General features: G+C 50.4%; 1 protein-coding gene and 1 long non-coding RNA gene across 2 annotated transcripts; one reads left to right on the forward strand and one right to left on the reverse strand.

Moving 5' to 3' along the window:
- The first annotated feature begins 1,575 nt into the window (after window positions 1-1,575).
- GPR174 (G protein-coupled receptor 174) lies at window positions 1,576-10,801 on the forward strand. Its single transcript, XM_056359940.1, has 3 exons — window positions 1,576-1,762; window positions 3,935-4,007; window positions 8,076-10,801. The coding sequence occupies exon 3, from the start codon at window positions 8,485-8,487 to the stop codon at window positions 9,463-9,465; it is 981 nt and encodes a 326-aa protein (XP_056215915.1). The 5' UTR covers window positions 1,576-1,762; window positions 3,935-4,007; window positions 8,076-8,484; the 3' UTR covers window positions 9,466-10,801.
- Window positions 9,037-12,760, reverse strand: LOC130158857 (uncharacterized). The gene is made up of 2 exons (XR_008825511.1): window positions 12,070-12,760; window positions 9,037-11,782 (listed from the first exon to the last, which is right to left on the reverse strand). It is a non-coding gene; the product is annotated as an uncharacterized LOC130158857 (long non-coding RNA).
- Between the last annotated feature and the right edge of the window lie 7,673 nt (window positions 12,761-20,433).

The raw sequence follows: 20,433 nt of genomic DNA on the forward strand, positions 1-20,433 counted from the left end.
AATTATGGAAATGCCCCAGGACTAACGTGAACCAGGCCAGCATCCTCCACCGAGGGTTCACACCTCCCAGGAGACCACAACAGCGACAAGCCCTGTTTAAGTAATAAACCCCAAACCTCTGCTGCTTTAGTCCAAAAGCATCAGCAGATTAATCCATCCCTGCACCCATGGGGACAACTCTGCAGCAAAGATCCCACAGTGCTGAAAGCTCTGGCTCCCACACAACATTAATTAAGGCACATTAAGCAATCAGCAGGCTTAAAAAAAAAAAAAAAGGTTAGAAGCTTTAACTAGTAGGAGTATTAGCTGCTGAAATGGGCAAGTTTTCGCATGTTTTGGGGAGTGCAATCTGCAAAGCCCCAGTGAGGAGCTGTGCCACCGCAGGGGTGACAAACCCGGCACAGTGCGAGGCTGTAAAAGCCCATAATGTGCCCAAGAGATTAATTTCCTATAAACCACAATAAAAAGATGTAGAGAGCTGAAAAACCCTGCTATCAGCTGGCATGATTGTACAAGGAAATCAATGCTGTTTTAAAGGAGTAGGAGCCACAGTCCCTAGTACCTGCCGCGAGCAGAGATGCTGTGGTGGGGACACTGCAGCGGACCATGCTGCCGAGCACCTGGGCACCTGTATGACCCTCCTGCAGAGCTGCAACCCTCTCCACAAGCCACAAAATAAGTCCTGTTTTCCCAAGCAGACATGCAAGAAAGATGAATAAATGCAAATTAAAAGTTACAAGTAATTTTAGGTTGAATTGCTACAAAAATGTTTTTTTTAAAAAAAAAAAAGTCACTTTTTCAAAATAGCCTTGCTCCTTCTTGATCTTAAAAAAAAATAAATATTGTTTGTAATACTTCTTGGGCTGGAGTCCCCAGACGGGTAGGACAGAAGTGCTGCTGCTCAACCCGGTGAGGGCGGCCGCGGCCAGCGCCGCCCCCTGCTGATGGCCAGCACCCGCCGGGCTCCCCGCGGGGCCGCCCTGGCCCAGCAGCCTGGCGGGGGGCGACACCGCTCCGGGGCCCAAACATTCGTCTGGGAGAGGCGAGCCCTCAGCCGTGACCCTGGTTTGCTCCACGTGAGCTGTGGAAATCCACTGGATAAGGAAATAACGCCTGCTGAGAGCGCCCTGCTTTTGGGAAGCCCAAACGGGACTGGGAGCAGCTTCTGAAGCCCCCCGCGGCGCTGGGCGCTGGGACCTGCAGCCCAGGGTGACGGCATCCAGATGGGAGCGAGGGAACCTCTCCCAGAAAGCTCTGGAAGGGTGAGAAAAATCACGGATGAAGCATCTCGCTTCACCAGCCTGGTTAGCTCCATCTCCTCTGCAGAAGTGGGCTCTGGAGCAGCCGCTCGCCCACGGCAGCCCCCACTGCTCCAGCCAGGTGATGCTGGGGGTCCAGGTGTCCCGTCCTCCCCCCCCCCCCCACCCCCCCAAGAGCAGGGGAGGCTGCTGGCAGCCCCACCGTGAGCAGCGACTGCTGAGTCGCGGTGGCAGTTTCCGAAACACCCCGAAACCAACAGAGATACATATATATCTCACCACCCAAAAACCCCAAAAACGAAAGAAAAAGGGTGATATCCAGCGCGGGGCAGGAGGAGCAGCAGAGAGGGCGCTGCCAGCCGGGGGGCCCCGTCCCTCCCACGCTGGGGCTGCTCCCGGCACTTGTGCTTTTGCTTTGCATGTCCAGGGGTGGGGACCCGCCAGCGGCACCCACGGGCCAGGGCCCCCGTCTCACACCAGAGCAGCTCGCCCAGACGGCAGAGGTAGGCCTGATACTCTTCTATCCCCGCTTGTCTTCAGTTCAGGCTAACGGGTTTAAATTTTACTTCCCCCCCCCGATTTTTGCAACGCAGACTTGGTGCCTCTTCTTGCTTGCGCTAGGAGCGCCGAGAGGGGTGTCAGGCACCCTGCCGAGGGGCAGGGGGGCACAGGGTAACCACCAAGCCCTGTGAACCTCCAAAAGTAAATGAGCAGCAGCAAGGGGACGCAGGCTAAGCCCAGGGTGAGGAGCTAACGGCCCCACTGATAGAAAGCGAGTGCCTGGGAGTGCTCACAAGATGCCCCGTGTCTCCAGGGGAGGGGAGAGGTACAGCTTACCCCAGACCAGCCAGCCATCAAGTTTCAAACCCTACTTTTCATGACTTATGCAAGCATCAAGAAGCCGCATTTAAGAATAAGCCCAAATGTGGCCGCTCTGAGCCTTTGCAAAGCCCACAAGCTGCTTGTGAGGGGACTCGTCTGCAGGTGGGCTTTGATGCCACACAGCCCCATCTCCGCGAGCCCAGAGAGAACCGGAGAGAGCCCATCACTCTGGGTCTCGCTTGGGTTCATCTCACTGCATTTGTCCCATGGGTTTTCTTCAGCGCTCTGTCCCTCCCAGGAGGCAGCATGCTGACTTTCCACTGGCAATTTTCCACTTGGCTGCCAGAAGCGGGCAGGGAGGAGGCAGGGTTATCTGCGGCCCAAGCAGGGGCACACGGCTGCGCTGCCGGGGGGACTGCTGGCGGTTTGGGTGGAAAACTCGTAGCTTTGGTGCTCATTGCCACTCACATCTACCAGGGACATCAGGGTGTGCCGGGAGGGGAGAAGAGGCGTGGGGGATTAGGCTAATACACTGCTGCTAGGGGTTTATTTTCCCTTTTAAACCAGGATGAATAGCAACAGGGGACAACAAGTGCTTTTACTAAGGATTAAGAGGCAAAAGCAGCATCTTTCACACAGCATTAATGCAGAGTATTTATATTTTCCTGCATATTTTTGGGATTTGCCCAGGCAAAATCCCCCCCTGGTGTCCCCAGCTGCCTGCCTGACTCACCACTGCCAGCGCACAGCCAGCCCCCCAGCCCAGGGAGCTCCCGCCAGGGCTCCAGCCCCACAGCCCCTTCCCAAAATTTCAGTGACAGAGGGGGAAAGTCTCCCTCCAGCAGGTGACGGCAACTCTGTCGCTCCTCCCAGCATGGACATGGGCAGAAAGGAAGGGAGCATGAGCAAGGCAGAGGGTCAGCACACCACAGAAACACTCAGTTACCTTAATAATGAGAAATTAATGAAGGAACAAATAGAAAGAAACCTTTTCATTCTGCTGTGCCACTGCCCCACAGTCCTAATCTATAAAATAGTGGCTGTTCCACTGGAACAAACATTCAGCACCTTTAGTGACTCAAGTCCCAGTTAACCATGGAAATCGGACGGGATGAACAGACGCTTGTTCTGCAGCAGAGTCAAAATGAAAAAGCTGCTCTCACCCGTATCGCTTTGCAAACAGCATTGGCAAACTCAGAGTATGACTGGTGCATGGTGCAGAACCGGCGCTGGGTGAGGGGAGGGAGGGATGCTCTGGAGGCGGTTGGTACCCGGGCTGGGAGGTGCCGCCGAGGAGACCCCCGGGCTGGGGCTGGGCAGGCAGAGCGCACAGCAGGGCAGGGGTTCTGCTGTGTCAGGACAAGCACAGGAAAACACAGGAGGCCCCGAGGATGCCTAACAAAAGCGCTGCGGCCTCTGTGGGTAGACGCTACTAAAGAATTAGAAAAAGCCCTCTCCACAGTTAGTAGAGCAAGAGGCAACATCGCCCCTGTGGAAGAGGGGATAAAACCCAAATACCTACCAGAAAACTGCTTCAAGGGAGAAAAGCCTTTATCCTCCCCTGACATTTTTTAAAAGAACTAGAATCAATCCCATGCAATCATAATTTTATATTTCTACCATTTCTATTTTCAGTTAATACCCATTTTATTACTACTAGTAAGTATATCTGCTGAAACAGGACAGCAGCAGTCCAGGTGACAGAGAAAAGGAGCGGTTACAGGGGGAAGCCCGGCACTGGACACCGCTGCCCTGCTCTGATCCCTGGGCCACCACCTCTGCCTGCACAGCCTCAGCTGGACACTAGATTTACATCTGAAATGACTCCTGCGCACTTCTTCCTTTTTCTTTAGGCTGTGGAGGAGAAAGAGGAAAACCAGAAGCGAGGTCCTGCTCCGCGGCACTCCCAAGCCTCCCCCCAGAGGGGTAAGTCAGCAGCCGACACCAGGCTGCCAGGCACAGCCCAGGCCATCGCTGCCACCGGCTCTACAAGTTCTTACAGCATAAAAAGCAGGCCAGCACCAAACGCAGGGTGCCCGGGTCACCCAGGCCAGCAGCAGTCCTTGCAAGAGCGGCGCTTGGTGGTAGGATCCAGCCAGGCTGATCTCTTACCTGGTTCTGGGAGGGAGCAGGAGGTGCTGGTCAGCATCCCAGGTTCCTCCAGGGTCATCAAGAGGGGACCAGGCACAATGCTGCAGCAGGGGTAGCACCCATAAACATGGGCTACAATCCCCCAAACTGGCTTAAGAGTCTCTCCTTCACTGAGCTGGGTTTTAAGAGCTGCTGTGGCTGGATTTACTAACTAGAGCTTGTGTGGACCTGGGCAGTTATAACCACCGTCAGGTGAGGACCCTGGTTGCTCCCAGAGGGGTGATGGGCTCTGATGTAGGCATGGTCCTCACAGGTGTTGTGGCTGTTAGTGACTGTTCCCACATCCCCAGCTCCTGCACTTGTTCATATGGAACATACGGATACATGGCTGCCCTGCAGCATATAGAAAATACTTTACACAATACATGCCCTGCATTTACACAATACAAGCATTGGCGAGCCCTGGTTGTAAAGGCTGTCTACAAAACTCACCTGGGGCTTCTGACTCATCACGTACAAGTGAGAAGTGTTCACCCAGTGCCCTGACGTGGCTGACCGTGGGGTCTGCTCAGCAAAATAAGGGGGGAAAAACCATTCAGGGGCAGAAGGAAGCCGTGCCTGGGGAGAGTCTCGCACCTACCACCGCAGCCAGCCCCCTGCACCGAAGGGAAGCGAGCACAGCACATGCAGCAAAATTTCCTCTTTCTGGAGGTTTTTTTTAACATACTGCTGGTTTTTACACAGCATGTTTGGCTGAACTTGTGCAATGTTGCTGCTCGGGATTTCCAAAGCACGGTTTCTCACGTTGCTGTGTTGTTACCCCCTCTCGGAGGGCAGCGGCTCTGGCAGGGGCGTTTCTGGGTGCCCTGGGCAAGCGCCCTCGCTGCTCCCTGGCTTAGCTGGGCTGTCTCAGAGCCCTGGGGCTGCAGGTTTATGGTGCTGCAAGCGCATCCCTGCCCTGGGGCCAGGCTGGAGGGAGCAGAGGGTGGTGTGGTGGGGAAGCTGCGGTGCAGCGGGCATGAGGGGATGCAGGCACTGGGAGGGCAGCAGGAAAAATGCTAGTGTGCTCTGTGTGTGTGTGTGTGTGTATGTGTGTGCTGGGCTGTAACAGATGGGCTGGGACTGCACCTTGTCCTTCCCTCTGTGTGTCTCCCAGCCCAGTGATGGAGACACGGTGGATTTAGCCTCCTGGGAATGCAGCCTGAGGAAAAGGAGCATGATTCAGCCTCCCTGACTGGGTGATAGGAGCCCCTGGGCAAGAGACGAGATGAAAGACAACATTGTTTAAAAAAAAAATAAAATTACAAAAAATGATTGGAAGGAAGAGGTGCGTAATGCAGGTTTAAGGCTTTTGCTTGCAAGTGCCCCTGCAGATGCTCCCCAGCCAGGCACAGCCCTGCCCCAGCAGCGCTGGGTACCACAGGAGTGGGACACCCGCGCGGGCAGCGAGCGAGGGCACCGCAACCTCACCCGAGCACCTCGCTGCTGCCACTTCAGAGCAAACTTCAGGCAAGAAGCTGAGATATTCTGGGTGAAAAAAATGTGAAAATCAACTCAAGCCAAAGCTGTGCAGCTCCCTGTGATCCACCCTTGCTCTGCCAGGCCGGGCACCCCCACTGTGGGGGACAGTGCTGGTACTGGGGAAGCCAAGAGGCACAGAGGGGCTCTCGGGAGTGGGGGGATGCACCCTGTCCTTGGTGCCCTCCTCCCACTGCCAGTGCACAGCCCAGGGACCTACGACACGGTCGTCTGCCTCAGACATGCTGGCAGGACCAGGACCATGATGGGAAGCCCGGACACATCACGCTGAGGAGTTTGCCGTAACAGTAAAGATGGACGTGTCTTCACAGGGCCTCAGCATCACCATGGAAAACCAAGCTGAAGGAGGGCATCCCTCCCATCCTCCCCAAGTACCAGTCCCCACTAAGCAGCTCCCAGCCAGCCTGCTCTGCCTGTACCTATATCCAGCATTTTTTCAAACCCAGCAAGGCAATTTCTGACTACTTGGGGAGGATGTACTGGTTTTGGCCAACTGCTTTGGCTCGATCCCAGTACAGAGGAGAAGGGAGGAACCCGCACGAAGCAGGCACCGCTGTCAGGAAGCCCCAGAGGGGTTAACCAGCCACGAACCCCAGGGCATGACAGGTACCCAAAAACCAGCCACATCCACAACCCTCTCCCGGTTGCTTGTCCCAGTCCAGCTCCAGCAAATGGAAACCGAAGCCCTCGGCCCAAGTTGCCCACCAGTAACAGATAAAACCTAATGAGTAGGTGAGCACCAATTAGCTTTCCTGCATGATTAAGAGATTACTCAGATTTTTAATATTAGCTGTGGAGGTTTGTGCGTAGGAAGTTGGGTGGAGAATTAATAAAAGAATTGGGAAGCCTCTGAACAGAAGGCTAATTCACTCTATGGCTTATTAATTGCTGCTTCTGGAGTTTAATGGGATTATTTCACAAGCCATTTTGCTCTACTGGTTGTGTCAGATGCTGGCTCCCTGGAAGAAAGGAAGACATCTCAGTCTCACTGGACTCGTTACTCAGTGGCACACAAGAGAAACTGCCCAAACAGACACGGAAAAGCTGCCCCTGTGAACCATTTCATTTTGATGATTTTCTGCTTTCACCCAAAGCTACTACAGAGTTTCGGTGCAATCACACTGGCAAGGGCTGAACGTTGACTTCATATTGGCTTCATTAGCAACCGTTCACATTTTAACACCTATACCTCAAAGCACAGGAAAAAAGTCACGGATTGCAGCAGGGTATAGTTTTGTCTTCACATATGTGCCTTTGGCATCCCGGTTGGTACCAAAAAACTTCTCCCACTTAGACCTGCAAGTTAATTCATTGTGCTGAAGCAAGAGGCAAACCTGAGAGTGTTTGGACAGAGATCTGAATTTCCTCTATATTTATCAGATCTGGTTTTTTTTTTTTCTTCTGTCTGACAGTTTCAGATAGTATCAGCTGCTTCCCATGCAAACAATTTTAAAATGAAGTCCACCTACAGTCACCTTTGTGACAGTGTTTCCAACATCCACAACAGTCACATGTGCCAGGCAGGTAGAGGAAAGGCTTAGAAAAAGCAGTTGTGAGAAAGATGAATTTAATATAATGCAGGTAGCTCTGCAGCAAAAAGTGTTTAATAAGCAGGCCAGTCATCCCTGCTTGCACGCAAAGAAGTTTTATCTTCTACTTATGAAAGAGAAATGAAAAAGTTGACCCTGATTCAGCAAAAAACACCGACTTGGGACTTGCACCCCCTCTGCAGCAGCCCCAGCTGCACTGGGGAGAGCGGTCATTTGTCCAGCACGTGTGTCTGGCTTATTTACATGAGGGGCAGGTGTCAATCTCTCGTCTTCTCGGCTGTCTGTAGCCGTGGTGCAGGTGGGAAGTTTCTGAGGGGCTTTCCTGGGAAGACCAGAAGAGCGTTAAACTCCTGAGTGCTGTGTGAGGCGAGAGGATCCCCCTGCCCGCGGCAGGGCAGCGAGGAGGGATGCAGGCACAGCACTCACTGGAGCATCTCTGTGCTGGCTGCATGCTCGGGCACGGGGAGGCCAGCGCAGCCGGAGGCAAAGGGAGATTCATCTGGAGAAGCTGGAGCTGGGAAAGATGCAGCCGCAGAAACCTGGCAGCATCTTAAATACACCCTGTGATCGGAGGTGACTTCTGCCTGGCAGTACAGCACGGGAGGCGGGTTTGTAGCAGCCGTTAAACACTTTTTCTTTTTATTCCTCAGTGGTTTTGCATCTCCCTTTGCTGGGCTGCCCACCACAGCTGTCACTAGCAACAGGTTTCTGCTAGGGAGATGCTCCTACCGCTCTTGCAGGCTTCCCCGTACCTTTCGCTTTGTAAGACCTGTGTCTCCCTGCAGCATTATAACGGCACCTTTCTGTCTTGCAGCTGTGGGGCCACGTTCACTGCCAAGCTCCTGTGTTGGAAGAAGTGGCTGAAATGCCTCCCAAAAGGTGACAGAGCTGCAGCTCTGGTGACAAACTGTTGACTGCTTCGGCACACGATGATGCAGGGTGTGGATCCCCTCTCTGTCAATCCTGCAACCGACTACAGTAAGGTCTGGTAACTTCTGGCAAAAAGCATGAGCAAAGCACATGAGCAGGACTTTAATTAACTCACCCCATAACAAAGCTCCTCCCCAGAGTGGACACGATTGTCTGGTAAGCGAAGCCTCACACACGGGCGCCAGGGCTGAACCTTTTTATTTAAGCACCGACCACCCGCGGACAACCTGGCTGCAGGACGCGCGAGGAACATGTTACCATGCCGAGGCTGAGCACGGATCTGGAGCACAACCATGATGAACAGTTCGACCTGCACTGAAACAGACCTCAAGCCCTACTACGCGATTACGTACACCTTCATCCTGATCCCTGGACTAATAGGGAACACATTAGCTTTATGGGTGTTCTATGGGTACATGAAAGAGACTAAAAGGGCTGTAATATTTATGATCAATTTAGCCATTGCGGATTTATCCCAGGTCTTGTCCTTGCCCCTGAGGATTTTCTACTACTTGACCGGGACGTGGGAATTTGGAGGAGGTCTCTGCATGTTTTGCTTCTACCTGAAGTACGTCAATATGTATGCAAGCATCTACTTCTTGGTTTGCATCAGCGTAAGACGATATTTGTTTCTTATGCACCCATTCAAATTCAGCGACTGCAAGCGCATCTGTGATGTGTATATCAGCATCCTTGGGTGGGTCGTGGTCTGTGTTGGCTGTTTGCCTTTCCCCCTTCTCAGACTTCACCAGGATGCAAAAAACACCTGTTTTGTGGATCTCCCCGTAAAGGAAGTTGATCTTCCCATCTCCATCGCGATGATGACCATAGGTGAATTGTTGGGGTTTGTAACACCCCTACTCATCATCGTATACTGCTCGTGGAAGACTATCTTATCACTAAAAGAAAAAAATTCTGCTTCACATGACCTTGGGGAGAAAAAAAAGGCTTTAAAGATGATTCTCACCTGCGCTCTGGTATTTCTGATTTGCTTTGCACCTTATCATATCAGCTTTCCACTGGATTTCTTTGTCAAAACCAAAAAGATTAAAAACGGGTGTGTCCAGAAGGTGATCTCAGTGTTTCATGTTGTAGCTTTGTGCCTCGCCAGCCTGAACTCCTGCGTGGACCCAGTCATTTACTACTTTACTACAGATGAGTTCAGGAGACGCCTTTCCAGGCAGGATCTGCAAGACAGCATTCAGCTCCACCACCTCAGTTACGTGAGGAAGCACTCCAGAGATGAGCTCAGGGAGGACGCCATGGACTGCTAACACTGGCCTTCCTCCAGCAGTTGCCAGGACTTCAAGTGTTCACTGGATTTGTGGGTTTGGCTCAATTTTTTTCCCCCAGGACACCGAGAGCAATGACTTAGATGAGCTTCTGCTGATTTCAGTGCAGGCTGGAGAAAAACAAAGAACTCCCCCCCCAAAACAAAACCTGACCAAAAATACATTAAAACTTTGGCTGCAAATTTTCTCTGAACATAAGTAACACTGTGTAATTCCCACAGGCACTGTACCTAAGTGGGGCAGCCAGGAGGAGGTAGCTTTGGTGTAGGAGGAGGACACGGACCCATGGTGAGAGGCGATGCTGTGTCCCATTGTCACAGGTGGGGACATTAAGTGGCCGTGTACTGGTCACGCATCCTGGCTGCAGCAAAAGGCGGCAAAAATTCTGGAGTCTTGCTATGCAGAAAGAATTTGATCATAAAAATTAGTATTATAGACATGGTATTATACATTTCTGAAACAACAGACAATCAAGCAGTGGATCTATGGAGCGCCCAGAGCTTGCCTCAAGCCATGGTGACCACAGAGCGAGGAGCGTGAGGTGGCCCCAAAGGACTTGCTGCTTCAATAACTACCCAAGCCTCCATTCTGGGGTGTAGCAAACGACACACCCCCAAATCACAAAGTCACTGAAGCATCCAGACACTATTTTTCTGCCATCGGTTCCCATTTCTGGCTCAAAAGCCACACGGTTTCAGGCTGTATCGCTGCCTCGGATAAGCTTTAACACGAGGCTGTGCTTCCAGGGGCTTTATCCAGGCTAGACATCCACCGAGGCTTTCGGGTCCTCGTTTCAACAGAGATGGGGCAAATTATTGCCCTTTCACTAATAACTGACCCTGTGCCATCACACCTACTTTTGATTAACAGCAGCGTAATTAAAACACAGCCTGAGGAACCAAACCTTTCTGAAGTTTACTGTAATGGGAACTCACTATAAGCCACAGTCAAAGGTGCCACCCAACAGGCTCTGAAAGACTTTTAAGAAAGGCTAAAATGTGGATTTATTTTTTTTTTAATAATAATTTCTCTAAAATCAGACAACAGAAAGCTTTGGGCTTGACTGGTACTTCATTTGCACCTTCTTGAAAAATTTATTTTTCTGTGAACATTTGAAGCGTTACATTTTGAAATGTAAAAATACTGTGATGGTATTAGTTTTTATTTAATGCAAATGTTGTTTTATAGATTTAATTTATAAAAAATATATATATTTTGTAGAAAAATGATGTGAATCTCAGAGAGTGTTGGAACACAGAAAGATTTTTTTTCTTTCTAAAACCCCTTTTATATAATAAAACAAAACTCCACCACCTCACCCCTGCAGGAGTCTGAGCCAGTGTGTCTCTACCCAGAGCATGTTGGCTGAGTAAGCACCGCTAATTCACGGAAAACACAAAGCACATGGTACTTTGTTCACAGCAACGAAAAAATATTTGGGTTTTTTATTTCTTGTTGTATATGATAAAAACATCCTTTTTTAAAAAAAAAGTAAATGCCCTTCTTGGCCCATTCTCCCCTCCGTAGCCGCCTGCATCACCAATACACGCTTAGAGGGACTCAGAATCACAGTCACTGGGGTTGGAAAAGACCTTTAAGATCATCAAGCCCAACACGGACCGATGCGTGGCAGCACTTGGGTTGCTGATGCCTCTTGAGCACCTGAAGAACTTTTTTGATGCCTTTTCAAAATTGTATTAACCTCCTCCTTGCGCTGGGGAGAAATGCAAAACCTGGCTTGCAAAGGGCCGAAACGCACTGCTGCAAACTGCAGCTGCTCACCTGCCCCACGGGAGATTTGCCAAGACACCCTGAATTCCTGTCGCTGAAGGCCAGCACCGTCCCAAGCCCATCACCATCCCTTCTGGCCACTGTCCCCTGTACCCAGCCGTGTAGGAGGGGACGAGGATGGCCCTGTTCAACCCCCCCCAGCTACTTTTAGCTTCCAAGGGGAGAAGATGTTACAAAACGCAGTGTCAGAAGTTCAAAAATTGTTCAATTAGACAAACTTCATCAACTCAAGTTTTCCCACCTAGAAAACCCCGTGGGCACACCCCGAGCCGTGTCCCCTGCTGCCACAGCGATGCCGTTTATTCACACTAGCATTAACAGTCCCTTTTTAAGGCAGGCAGGTGTAACAGTCGTGGCAGCTGACACCAGCCCAGTTCGGGGGGGGGGGGGGACGGGACCTGCCTGCCCTCCCCCTGCCTCGGCACCTCTGTTCCAGGTGGGATTTGCTTGGGCCACACTCTCCAGTGCAGAGGTCTCACAAGCCCTCGGCTGACGTTGCCATGGACATCTGGAGAATCAAGATGTTCCTTAGATCTACAGAAGGTGTATTTTCGTGCCCTGTTGATGGCCTGGGATCCGTAACACCAGCCCCTGCTCCAGCCCCAGAGCAATCACGCGCCAGCAAAGAGATGCTCTCCTGCATTTCTGCCACCCAAGCAAGCCTCAGGTGGGGACGGCACTGGCACACGGGAGGTGTGGAGAAGCCAGCCAGCCACCGCAGCAGCAGGCAGCAGTGCTGTTGGATTGCGTCCTGCCCAGCTTCAGGCTGTGTGCGAGGCAAGATCCATTCCTCACCTGGACTTTCTCAGCTCTGCCTGCAGTTCTCCATCAGCCAAATGCTGATACTCCCACAGAAATCTTTGCTCCAGAAAGCCTTCTGAGTAATAAATCTGGTCTGCAGCACTGGACTGGGAGCCTGGATGACAGTGTAACTGAGAGCAAAAAAACCCCAAACATCCCCTTTATTCTGCATGAAGTATTTCCTCTGGCTGCTCAAGCAGCACCTCTCCCCGACAGGGTTTTAATGCCGAGCAGCAGAGCACTGAGGTCTCTGCCAACAACCTCGCCAGGTGGACTTTGTGCTGAAGTGACAAGTGGCTTTCTGACTCACACAGAGTTACGTTTAATTTGTGCTAGGCCAAAAGAAAATTTATTGTGCCAACAGCGCAGACCCAGGGAAGGTCTCAGGGCATTCTGAGGACCTTAAGCTGTTCAGAAACAGCATCAAGGTTTTTTGGAACGCCTTATTCAATACCTGAAACAAGGCAAATGAGGCTGACACAGCTCTGGTTGGAAGCAGAGCTCTCGGCCTGTTTCCAAACACCCTGCATCGCAGCCCCCTCTTTCCATCGACTCCCACACAGTTGCGCGCTGCTGAACCCACAACAGCTGCAGATGATTTCATCACACCTCGGGTGCCGCTTCTCACAGCTTCCTTTGTGTCACTGTCATCATGAGAAGAAACACGATGGGGAGTTTTTCTTTCTTTTTTTTTTCTTTTTTTTTTTTTTTTAACAGGTTGAGACTTGAAACCGTACTTGCAAGTGAAGGCTGCTATGGCTGCAGGAGAGGACGTGCCTGCCCCTCTTCCCGTTCTCCTTTTTACACCATCACAAGATGGTTCTGCGGAGCCAGGTCAGAGACCACCGAAGTGACTCGCTTGCTGGTGATGGTGGGCTTGGGAAGAGCGTCGAAAAGCTGGGCTGTGGGCAGCAGTCCTGCCCGGGCACCGCTGTCTTCAGCTGCTGGTCGTGGGGCAGCTGCACTGAAAGCATCGCTCTCCAGAGCCACCAACAACTTCTCCAACTGCTTGACCAACACACACCTGAACCCACGGATCCCTGAAGCCTAGCGGCAACGGATTCCCTATTTAAATTCTATGTGCATTGCTTGGAAACATATTGCTGTCACTTTGAGCTGGCCACCTGATAACATCTTTTGGTGTCCCTTCCTCCCATACCGGCAACCGGTTCCCTTTTCACCTCCTCTGCACGAGGTCTCGCCCGCGCTCAGGACCCCCAGCCACCCCCAGCCCCCGTGGCTGCCAGGTGGGCGCAGGGCAGTGGGCGCAGGGCCAGGGGCTGATGGCCACGGCACAGGTCCTCCAACATTTCCAGCGTCCTCTTCACCCCCTCTGCCATCACCAGCCACTGCCCGTAACTCAAAAGATCTCCTTTCTGTGTGAAAAAGGCCGATTTACAGTTCCTCTTACTTAAGCAGAGATTTTTTCACCCCTTTACACATCTTTTATCAGCACTAGATTTTATTTGCTATTTTGTCATCTCGTTGCTCAATGTCCTGAGAAGACTCCCCATTTCTCTGTAGCCGCTGTTAGATTTTACTGCTCCAGTTAAGGCTGCACCAGCAGGAAACTTTGTGACAATTTATACTTCACTGTTTACTTCCTTTTTCACTTTGCTGTTAAGAGGCCAAAAATTAGTATCACCCCCAGCATTACAAAACCAGCTCACCGGCCATGAACGCACAGAGCATCACGCACAGCACTGCTGAACGCCACTCCTCACACCTCAGTAACTGAAGAAAAAAACCACCACAGCAACTGACCCAGATACAAATCAACCTCATCCAGTACAAAAACACAGGACGGGTTTTTAACAGTTCGGCATCTCCTGGATCTCTCTGGGAGGAGCGTACCCTGGTTCTAAAACATGGGGAAGGGGTAAGGCTGTCACTGCCCCTCCCTGTAAGTACAGCCCTTGTCTAAGAAGGAAGGAACATGGTTAAAACGCCTCCTTAATTTAAGCAGGGATTTGAATCCCTGTTTCCCCTTGCTAGGAAAACATCCTTGGCTAGTCTGTACGAGGATGCTCCTCCATCAAAGCTGTGGGAGGAAAAAAGAAAAGCTCGCAGCCCGGCAGTCTGGTCCTGGGTATGGGGAACAGACACGAACATGACTTCTGGTGGTTAGTGCCGTCTCCTCAAAGGGGAACACCTAGGTACTTGTTCCTGCTTCCATTTCTATTTCTGTACCTTACGTCAAACCAACAGGGGATTCACTCCGTAAACACCACCGGCTGCTGGCAGGGCTTCGGGGGGGGTGGTGGTGGTGGGTGTTTGGTGGCAGTTAGCACTCCACTTTAAGGGACCTCCATCCTGTCCACGCATGGGTGATGACTGATCAACAGCTACCTCTAAGAAAGCAAGTCTGGCAACATGCCCAGATGTTCCCAGAGCCCATTTCAGCCTGAGTTAGACCTCAAAAAAAGGTTCTTGGTCCAGTCAGAGACAGTGCTCTGCCTGGGCTTACAGACAGGTGCCAACATAAAGCTAAAGCAAGGGGGAAAATGAAGCCTCTTGGAGGTGTAGGTACCTCTGTGGTCAGCAAGTAGCTGAGCTACAATTGTCAAGATTGTAATTTTTGATGCCAGTTTGCTCAAGTTTCCTTCCACCCACTCATTTTTTCCACCTAAACCTAGAATTCAGGGGGAAAAGAAAAGAAAGAAAGAAAAAAAAAAAGAGAAAACCCAGAACAACCATCAATGGTAGGATGAACATAAGCGATGTAACCAGTTGCCATAACGTATTGTGAAAACTAACAATCCTCTTAAGTCATCTGCCTACCCATTTTCCCAGTGGGCTCAACAGTGATGTGAAGAAGGGAGCATCCTGGCAGGGCTCCAGCTAAGTGAAGGTGATGGTTTTTACCAACCGCAACGTGCAGCCACCAGCAGTCTGCTCCGAGCCCCCCATGGGCAGCTTCAACTCCCTGCTCGCCCTCCCAGGAGTCCCGAGGCAAAATACCTGTTTTAGTTTTTAACCCACCCAAACTCTTGTCTTGGCTGACTAATCTGACTTTCTCTAATCAGCTGTCAGCCTCTTTATCAGTCCTGTGATTCAGAGCCATACTCCTGCACAAGCTCCACTATTACATGACATTTATTGATATTTAAAGAAATTGCTAAGTCCTTGTGGTCAGACAGAGGTTTGTGCAGCTAGAGAGAAAGTTCCCAGGAGACCTATGTAAAACAGAAGCTAAAACTCATGTGGCTTTGAGTTTCTTGTTTAATGAGAGGCTTTTTATTTAAGTGATTTAATGCTACATCCCAGCCTGCTCCTGCTGGTTAACAGTCGATAAAACCCAGAGCAGCACCACCATGAACTCAAAGACAACAGCAGCAGCACCACTGCCCATGCCAGCGTGCTGCTGTTCCTGCAAGTTCCTTCACTCAGAGTTCCTCCCCCCGGGCTCACGGGCCCTCGACTGACCCAGCCCAGGTATCTCCACTGGGACATCAAAACTCTGGTAGCATCTGCCTCTAAAGCTCTTTGCTGCTTCCCGGTCCAGCAAATCTCCTGTGGGTCCAGGATCTCCTACAGCAGCCACCAGCCTGGGACAGGGCCAGGTTCTCCCTGCAGGGCAGCCAAGGAGGTATGTACCCTCCAGCCCCGCGTTGCGTTATTGTACTTAAAGAAAGCCATGGGCTGTGACAGGCTCCAGGGGACAAGCTGGTCACAGGACGGGACTGTCCTTTGAAACACTGCCACAAATTCCAGGAAAACTCTTACAATCAAGCAAGTCGAGCAGTTCCCTTTTACTGGTAAAAGGGATGTGGCACTGTCCCCACCAGGAGCAGATCCTTGGCCCCTGGGTGCTCTCCCTGCCGGGGCCAGAGGCACCGCACTGCACTTCTGCCCATCGCACAGAGGGATGCAACTGCCAGAGCTGCCATGGATGGGGAAGCAGGATGGTTTGGTGCGGGGCAAATAACCCCACTACTCACCGGGATGCAGCTGAACAACTGCCTCCCTTCCCACTGGTGCACAACCCTCTGCAGCCGTGTAACACGGGCAGTGCTGCAGAGCGCTTATTTTTAAGGTCTTCTCCCACTACCCAAGAGCTCTTTGTTTGGCAGCTGGTCCAGCAGGCTCCTAAGCCTTACGTTTAGGAATAATTATAAAAAGAAATTAATAAAAACCCACAAGTTCAGCATAAGGGAAGACTGTTTCTAGAAATCAAAATCCCTTTGGAGAAGCACCTGCCGCCCAGGCAGCACTGCCAGCACCCACCACTGCAGCACGACACTAAAGCCAACCTGACACCAAACCGGTCAGGTATTTAGAAGCTGAAAAGAAATAAAAACCCTGACTGTAAACTATAGAAATAAGCGGGCTGAATATGGCACACGAGCACTGAACTAAGCACAGAAATCCACAATTCAAGCCCTGCTGATGACACTGCTGCTGATGGGTTTTGCCCTCAGATGTCTGTTGTGCTCAGGCACAGCCACACACTTCTGAAGCTTACTCTGAGTCACAGCTGGCAACTGGAAGGTGTCCCTGCGCTGGCTCAAGGCCAGGGCTACGGCCAGCCCTGGGCCAGCACACGCACAGGCTCCGCACAGCTCAGTGCCAAGCCTTCAGCAGCTTGCAGTTCGTGTTTGCAAGGGCCTCACGAGGGTGCACGGGCCTCCATTTGCATCGGACAAAGTAGCCCTCGGTAGGGTCCCGGTGGGGGACCACAACACTGCCCGCTCAAACGCAAAAGGACGAATGCAAAAACAACACTGCAAGGCTGAGATTTTACAGCTTCGATGAACGTGCCCATGCTCCTCAGTGGAAGAGGCACAACCAGCATGACCTCCTCTACACGGAGTGGTGTGCGACGGCAGCACGGCAAACCAGGTCCCCTCCAACCATCTCCCCTGCGAGGGGATGGGGGCCCAACCTCACAGCACAGGCACCAGCTCGCTCAAACATCAGTGTTCTGTTGCAGATGCCAGCTCTGCAGCAAGGTCTCCTCTTTCCTTTGGAGCACTAGAGTTTTTTGGCAAGCATTTTTTGTTTGGTGGGTTTTTTTTAAAAAAAAACTAAATGAAAACACAGAAGAGAAAGAAAATCAAATGATGCTGAGAAAGCAAAAAGAAAGGTTTTGCAGAGGGAAACCATTAGATCCATTAAGAAACAAGAGATACTGTAAGTCTGCAGAAAGATAAACGCACGTATCCAGTGTATCTGCAGATTGGATATTTATAAAAGAAACACAAAAGTTGTTGAGATCTGGAGCTCACTTTTTTCTCCTACACTCAAGGCATCCAGCCAGGAACTTCCTTGTCCCTCCAGTTACTATCAGTCATTTCCCTATTGAAAATCAAGGGTCTCAACCTACAGTGAAAACAGGCCCTCAGAAATCCACCAGCAGTCAGCAGACCTCGGTGCAAGCTCTCCTCAACCCATGCACACTTTACTTCCCAGCCACCCCCAGCCAAGCAAACCTTTAGCACACAAAACACTTTTCAGGCAACAGCAGACGGTGTCTTTGGCACATCATCCCTGCTCCCCAGCCACCCCCCGATTCAGCGGTGGTTTGTGAAGGGTCAGGAGCAGTGACACAGGCTCTGACAAGAGCAGGAAGAACTCAGACATCAAGGAAAGCGGCTCATGCTGCAGCACAGATGTACCAGATAAGCAGAAACGCTTTCATTTCTTTTCAGACTCCAAAGTTATGTGAAAAGCCAGCAGTTACAGCTCAGCTCAAAACCACTGAAGCGCTGTTGCTTCATTTGCCTGAAAGTCTGGTTGCCCCCTCCCCCTGTTTTTTTTTGTTTTTTTTTACTGTGATGTGAGGAGGCAAAGACATCACTGCTTCCAAGTTCACCCCAGGCCATAAGGCACCCTGGCAAGGGCAGGCTGGCCTGAATGGCGGCTGCTACACCCCTGCTCTTCTTCTAAGCACTGAGTAGCGAAAGGGGCTCAGAACATAAGATGACAAAGCAGCTACGACCTCCAAGCGCCAAGGAACCAGACACTGAATTACTTATCATCAGAAGTGCACAATTCCCACTGACATGGCCATCCCACAGGACCAGAAAACCCCACACTTCCCTCCCAAGGGATTTTTTGATCATCAAATGGAAACTGTATGTTTCTCTACCCACGGATCTATTCTTGATTAATCCCACATGCCGGCGCTCTCACTCCACAGTAAAAGCACTTGGCTCCACTCCAGCAAAGGATCAGGTTTGTAGGAAGGAAGCTCCTCGTTCCAGAACTGGGTGTCCACACACAGGCTTAACCCAGAATAGCTTCAGCCACCACCAAGCCCTAAAATGGCACAGCTCAGGAGACCCCGAACGCTGCTCCAACAGGCACACAGCATCTACATCCACGGTCACAACAACTTTTAAGACTGCAAATTCACATTTGTTGATGTGGAACTCAGAGGTGCTACAGCACAAAAAGAGAGAAAATACGCTTAAGTAAACAAAATAGTTGAACTATAAGAAATAATTTCCCTTGGAGGTGGAGTACTAGGTGGAGAGACTTTAATAATTCTCTGGATGGGCAACACACCCATTCATATTGCCTAGGTAATATCACAAATATCTACACATAATGAAGAAATAATTTTAATGAAATAACGTGACTGTAATTACACATATTATAATTATTTTGGTTGCAGTTTCAAAGCTCTAATCAGCACCAGCACTTAGCCTCTATGCCATAGCTGGCAGCCAAGCTATCCCCCACGTGGCTCTGAACTAGGACAGCCAAAGCAGCTTCGACCCTTCCAAGCCAGACCTCAAACTCAGCCTTCCTGGAGTGGCCACTCGGCCCCACGGCTAGCTACCGTGCCACCACGGAGGCTTCCTGGACTGCACTGCATTTATCTGGCCCTACAAATGTTCTCTTCTGTTCTAGGAGACTATTTATTTATTTATTTATTTTTAGTTTGGGGCATGTCTGGAGAACACAAGACAAAATGCAACAGTCGGGGAAGTGGTAAGTAAAACGGAAGAGGCTGTCTCTAGTTAAACATCATCATGTTTTCTTTCCTTTCTAGCCTTCCCAAGTACTTCAGAGAAGACCAAGAAACAAAAGCATTAACCTAGAGAATCTACAGCTGGCAGCTGCTTGGTTGTTGAGGAGGGGACTGTCTGATTCAGCCCACCCTGCTGCCAGCAGCGCTGAAGCAACTGGGGAAGAACGAATCCCAAACACAGGAGAATGATTTAAAAATAGTAAAGAAGAATTTTTCTCAGGGAAACTCTGAGCTGATTTCAGTGCTCTGATATTTCTCCCACCACTCACCATAAAGCCTGTTGGGCCCATCTGTATTTTTGGGAGCTTTCCCTGCAATACCAAAAACTAATGTAGCCCACAGCAGTCAGTCCAGCCTTGCTGAAGCCCTAGCAGGCTCTTCGTCCTCCAGGCACCTGCACATACACTATGACTGTTGCTGTGGGTGTGAGGTGAGAATTTTTCCACTACCGTACTTAGTGTGGCTGTGCTGCAACACCGCATAGCATAGAGTTGAGCTTACTGTGAAAAACGTCTCACTGAGACAAGCAGTTTATCAAGCCTGAGGTACTAAAGCTCTGTTTCACACCAGGTTAAGGCCTCAGTATGTCTTTCAAAGCTCTCCAGACTGTCCCCATTTTTTCAGCCCTGGATCTTCACCTCAAGGTATTCATATATGCAAACAACAGTTTAATTCCTATAAATTTTTACAAAGTCAGGCTGGGGAAAACTTTAAAGTTCTAGTGTAGACTAGCACCTAGTGTAGTGGAAGCATCCGTCACACACCCATCGCCACCAGCAGCCCACACCTCACCAGCCACCCTCAGACAAAGCAATCAGGTTTCTGCCAAGGTCAACAGCATCTCCTCCAAGGAACAAATTCAAGTTTGTTCTTAATTGTGACTTTTCTCAGGTGTCTTTCAGATCAGAGTACTTAAAACTTGAAAAAGCCTCACAGTGTAATGCTGGAAGAGCAATCATCCAAAGGACTGGATTGTCAGCTTCACATTCATAGAGGTATTTAAAACTTACATCTAAATAGACTGTCAGAAACACGACCTGCAGGCTAGCCTGAAGGTAACTTGTCAGTAAGCAAGGGCACAGGTACTGCCAGTTGTCCTGTGCACAATGGCTGCTTTTGCAGTAAACACACACCTAAACAGAAGCTGCTATGGCAAATAAGTTTGCATTTGCATATTGGTGGTGATATCCCTTCAGCTACCACACCCATGTTTGAAGCACAGTCTTACTCAGATATTTAATAGAGTTTTACACAGGTTACAGTTTTATTATAAAAGTGTTCTTTGCTATATATAAAAACTAAGCAAAGACACTAAAGACCACCCCAGAAGCTTTCATCAAACCATTTTTAGGTGTAATTTTGGCAGAATACCTGAAAAC

This window comes from Falco biarmicus, chromosome 14 (assembly GCF_023638135.1).
Source record: "Falco biarmicus isolate bFalBia1 chromosome 14, bFalBia1.pri, whole genome shotgun sequence".
NCBI lineage: Eukaryota > Metazoa > Chordata > Aves > Falconiformes > Falconidae > Falco > Falco biarmicus.

Excerpts from the sequence above, each read along its gene's own strand:
- GPR174 (XM_056359940.1), top strand. The coding sequence starts at position 8,485 with ATGATGAACAGTTCGACCTGCACTGAAACAGACCTCAAGCCCTACTAC.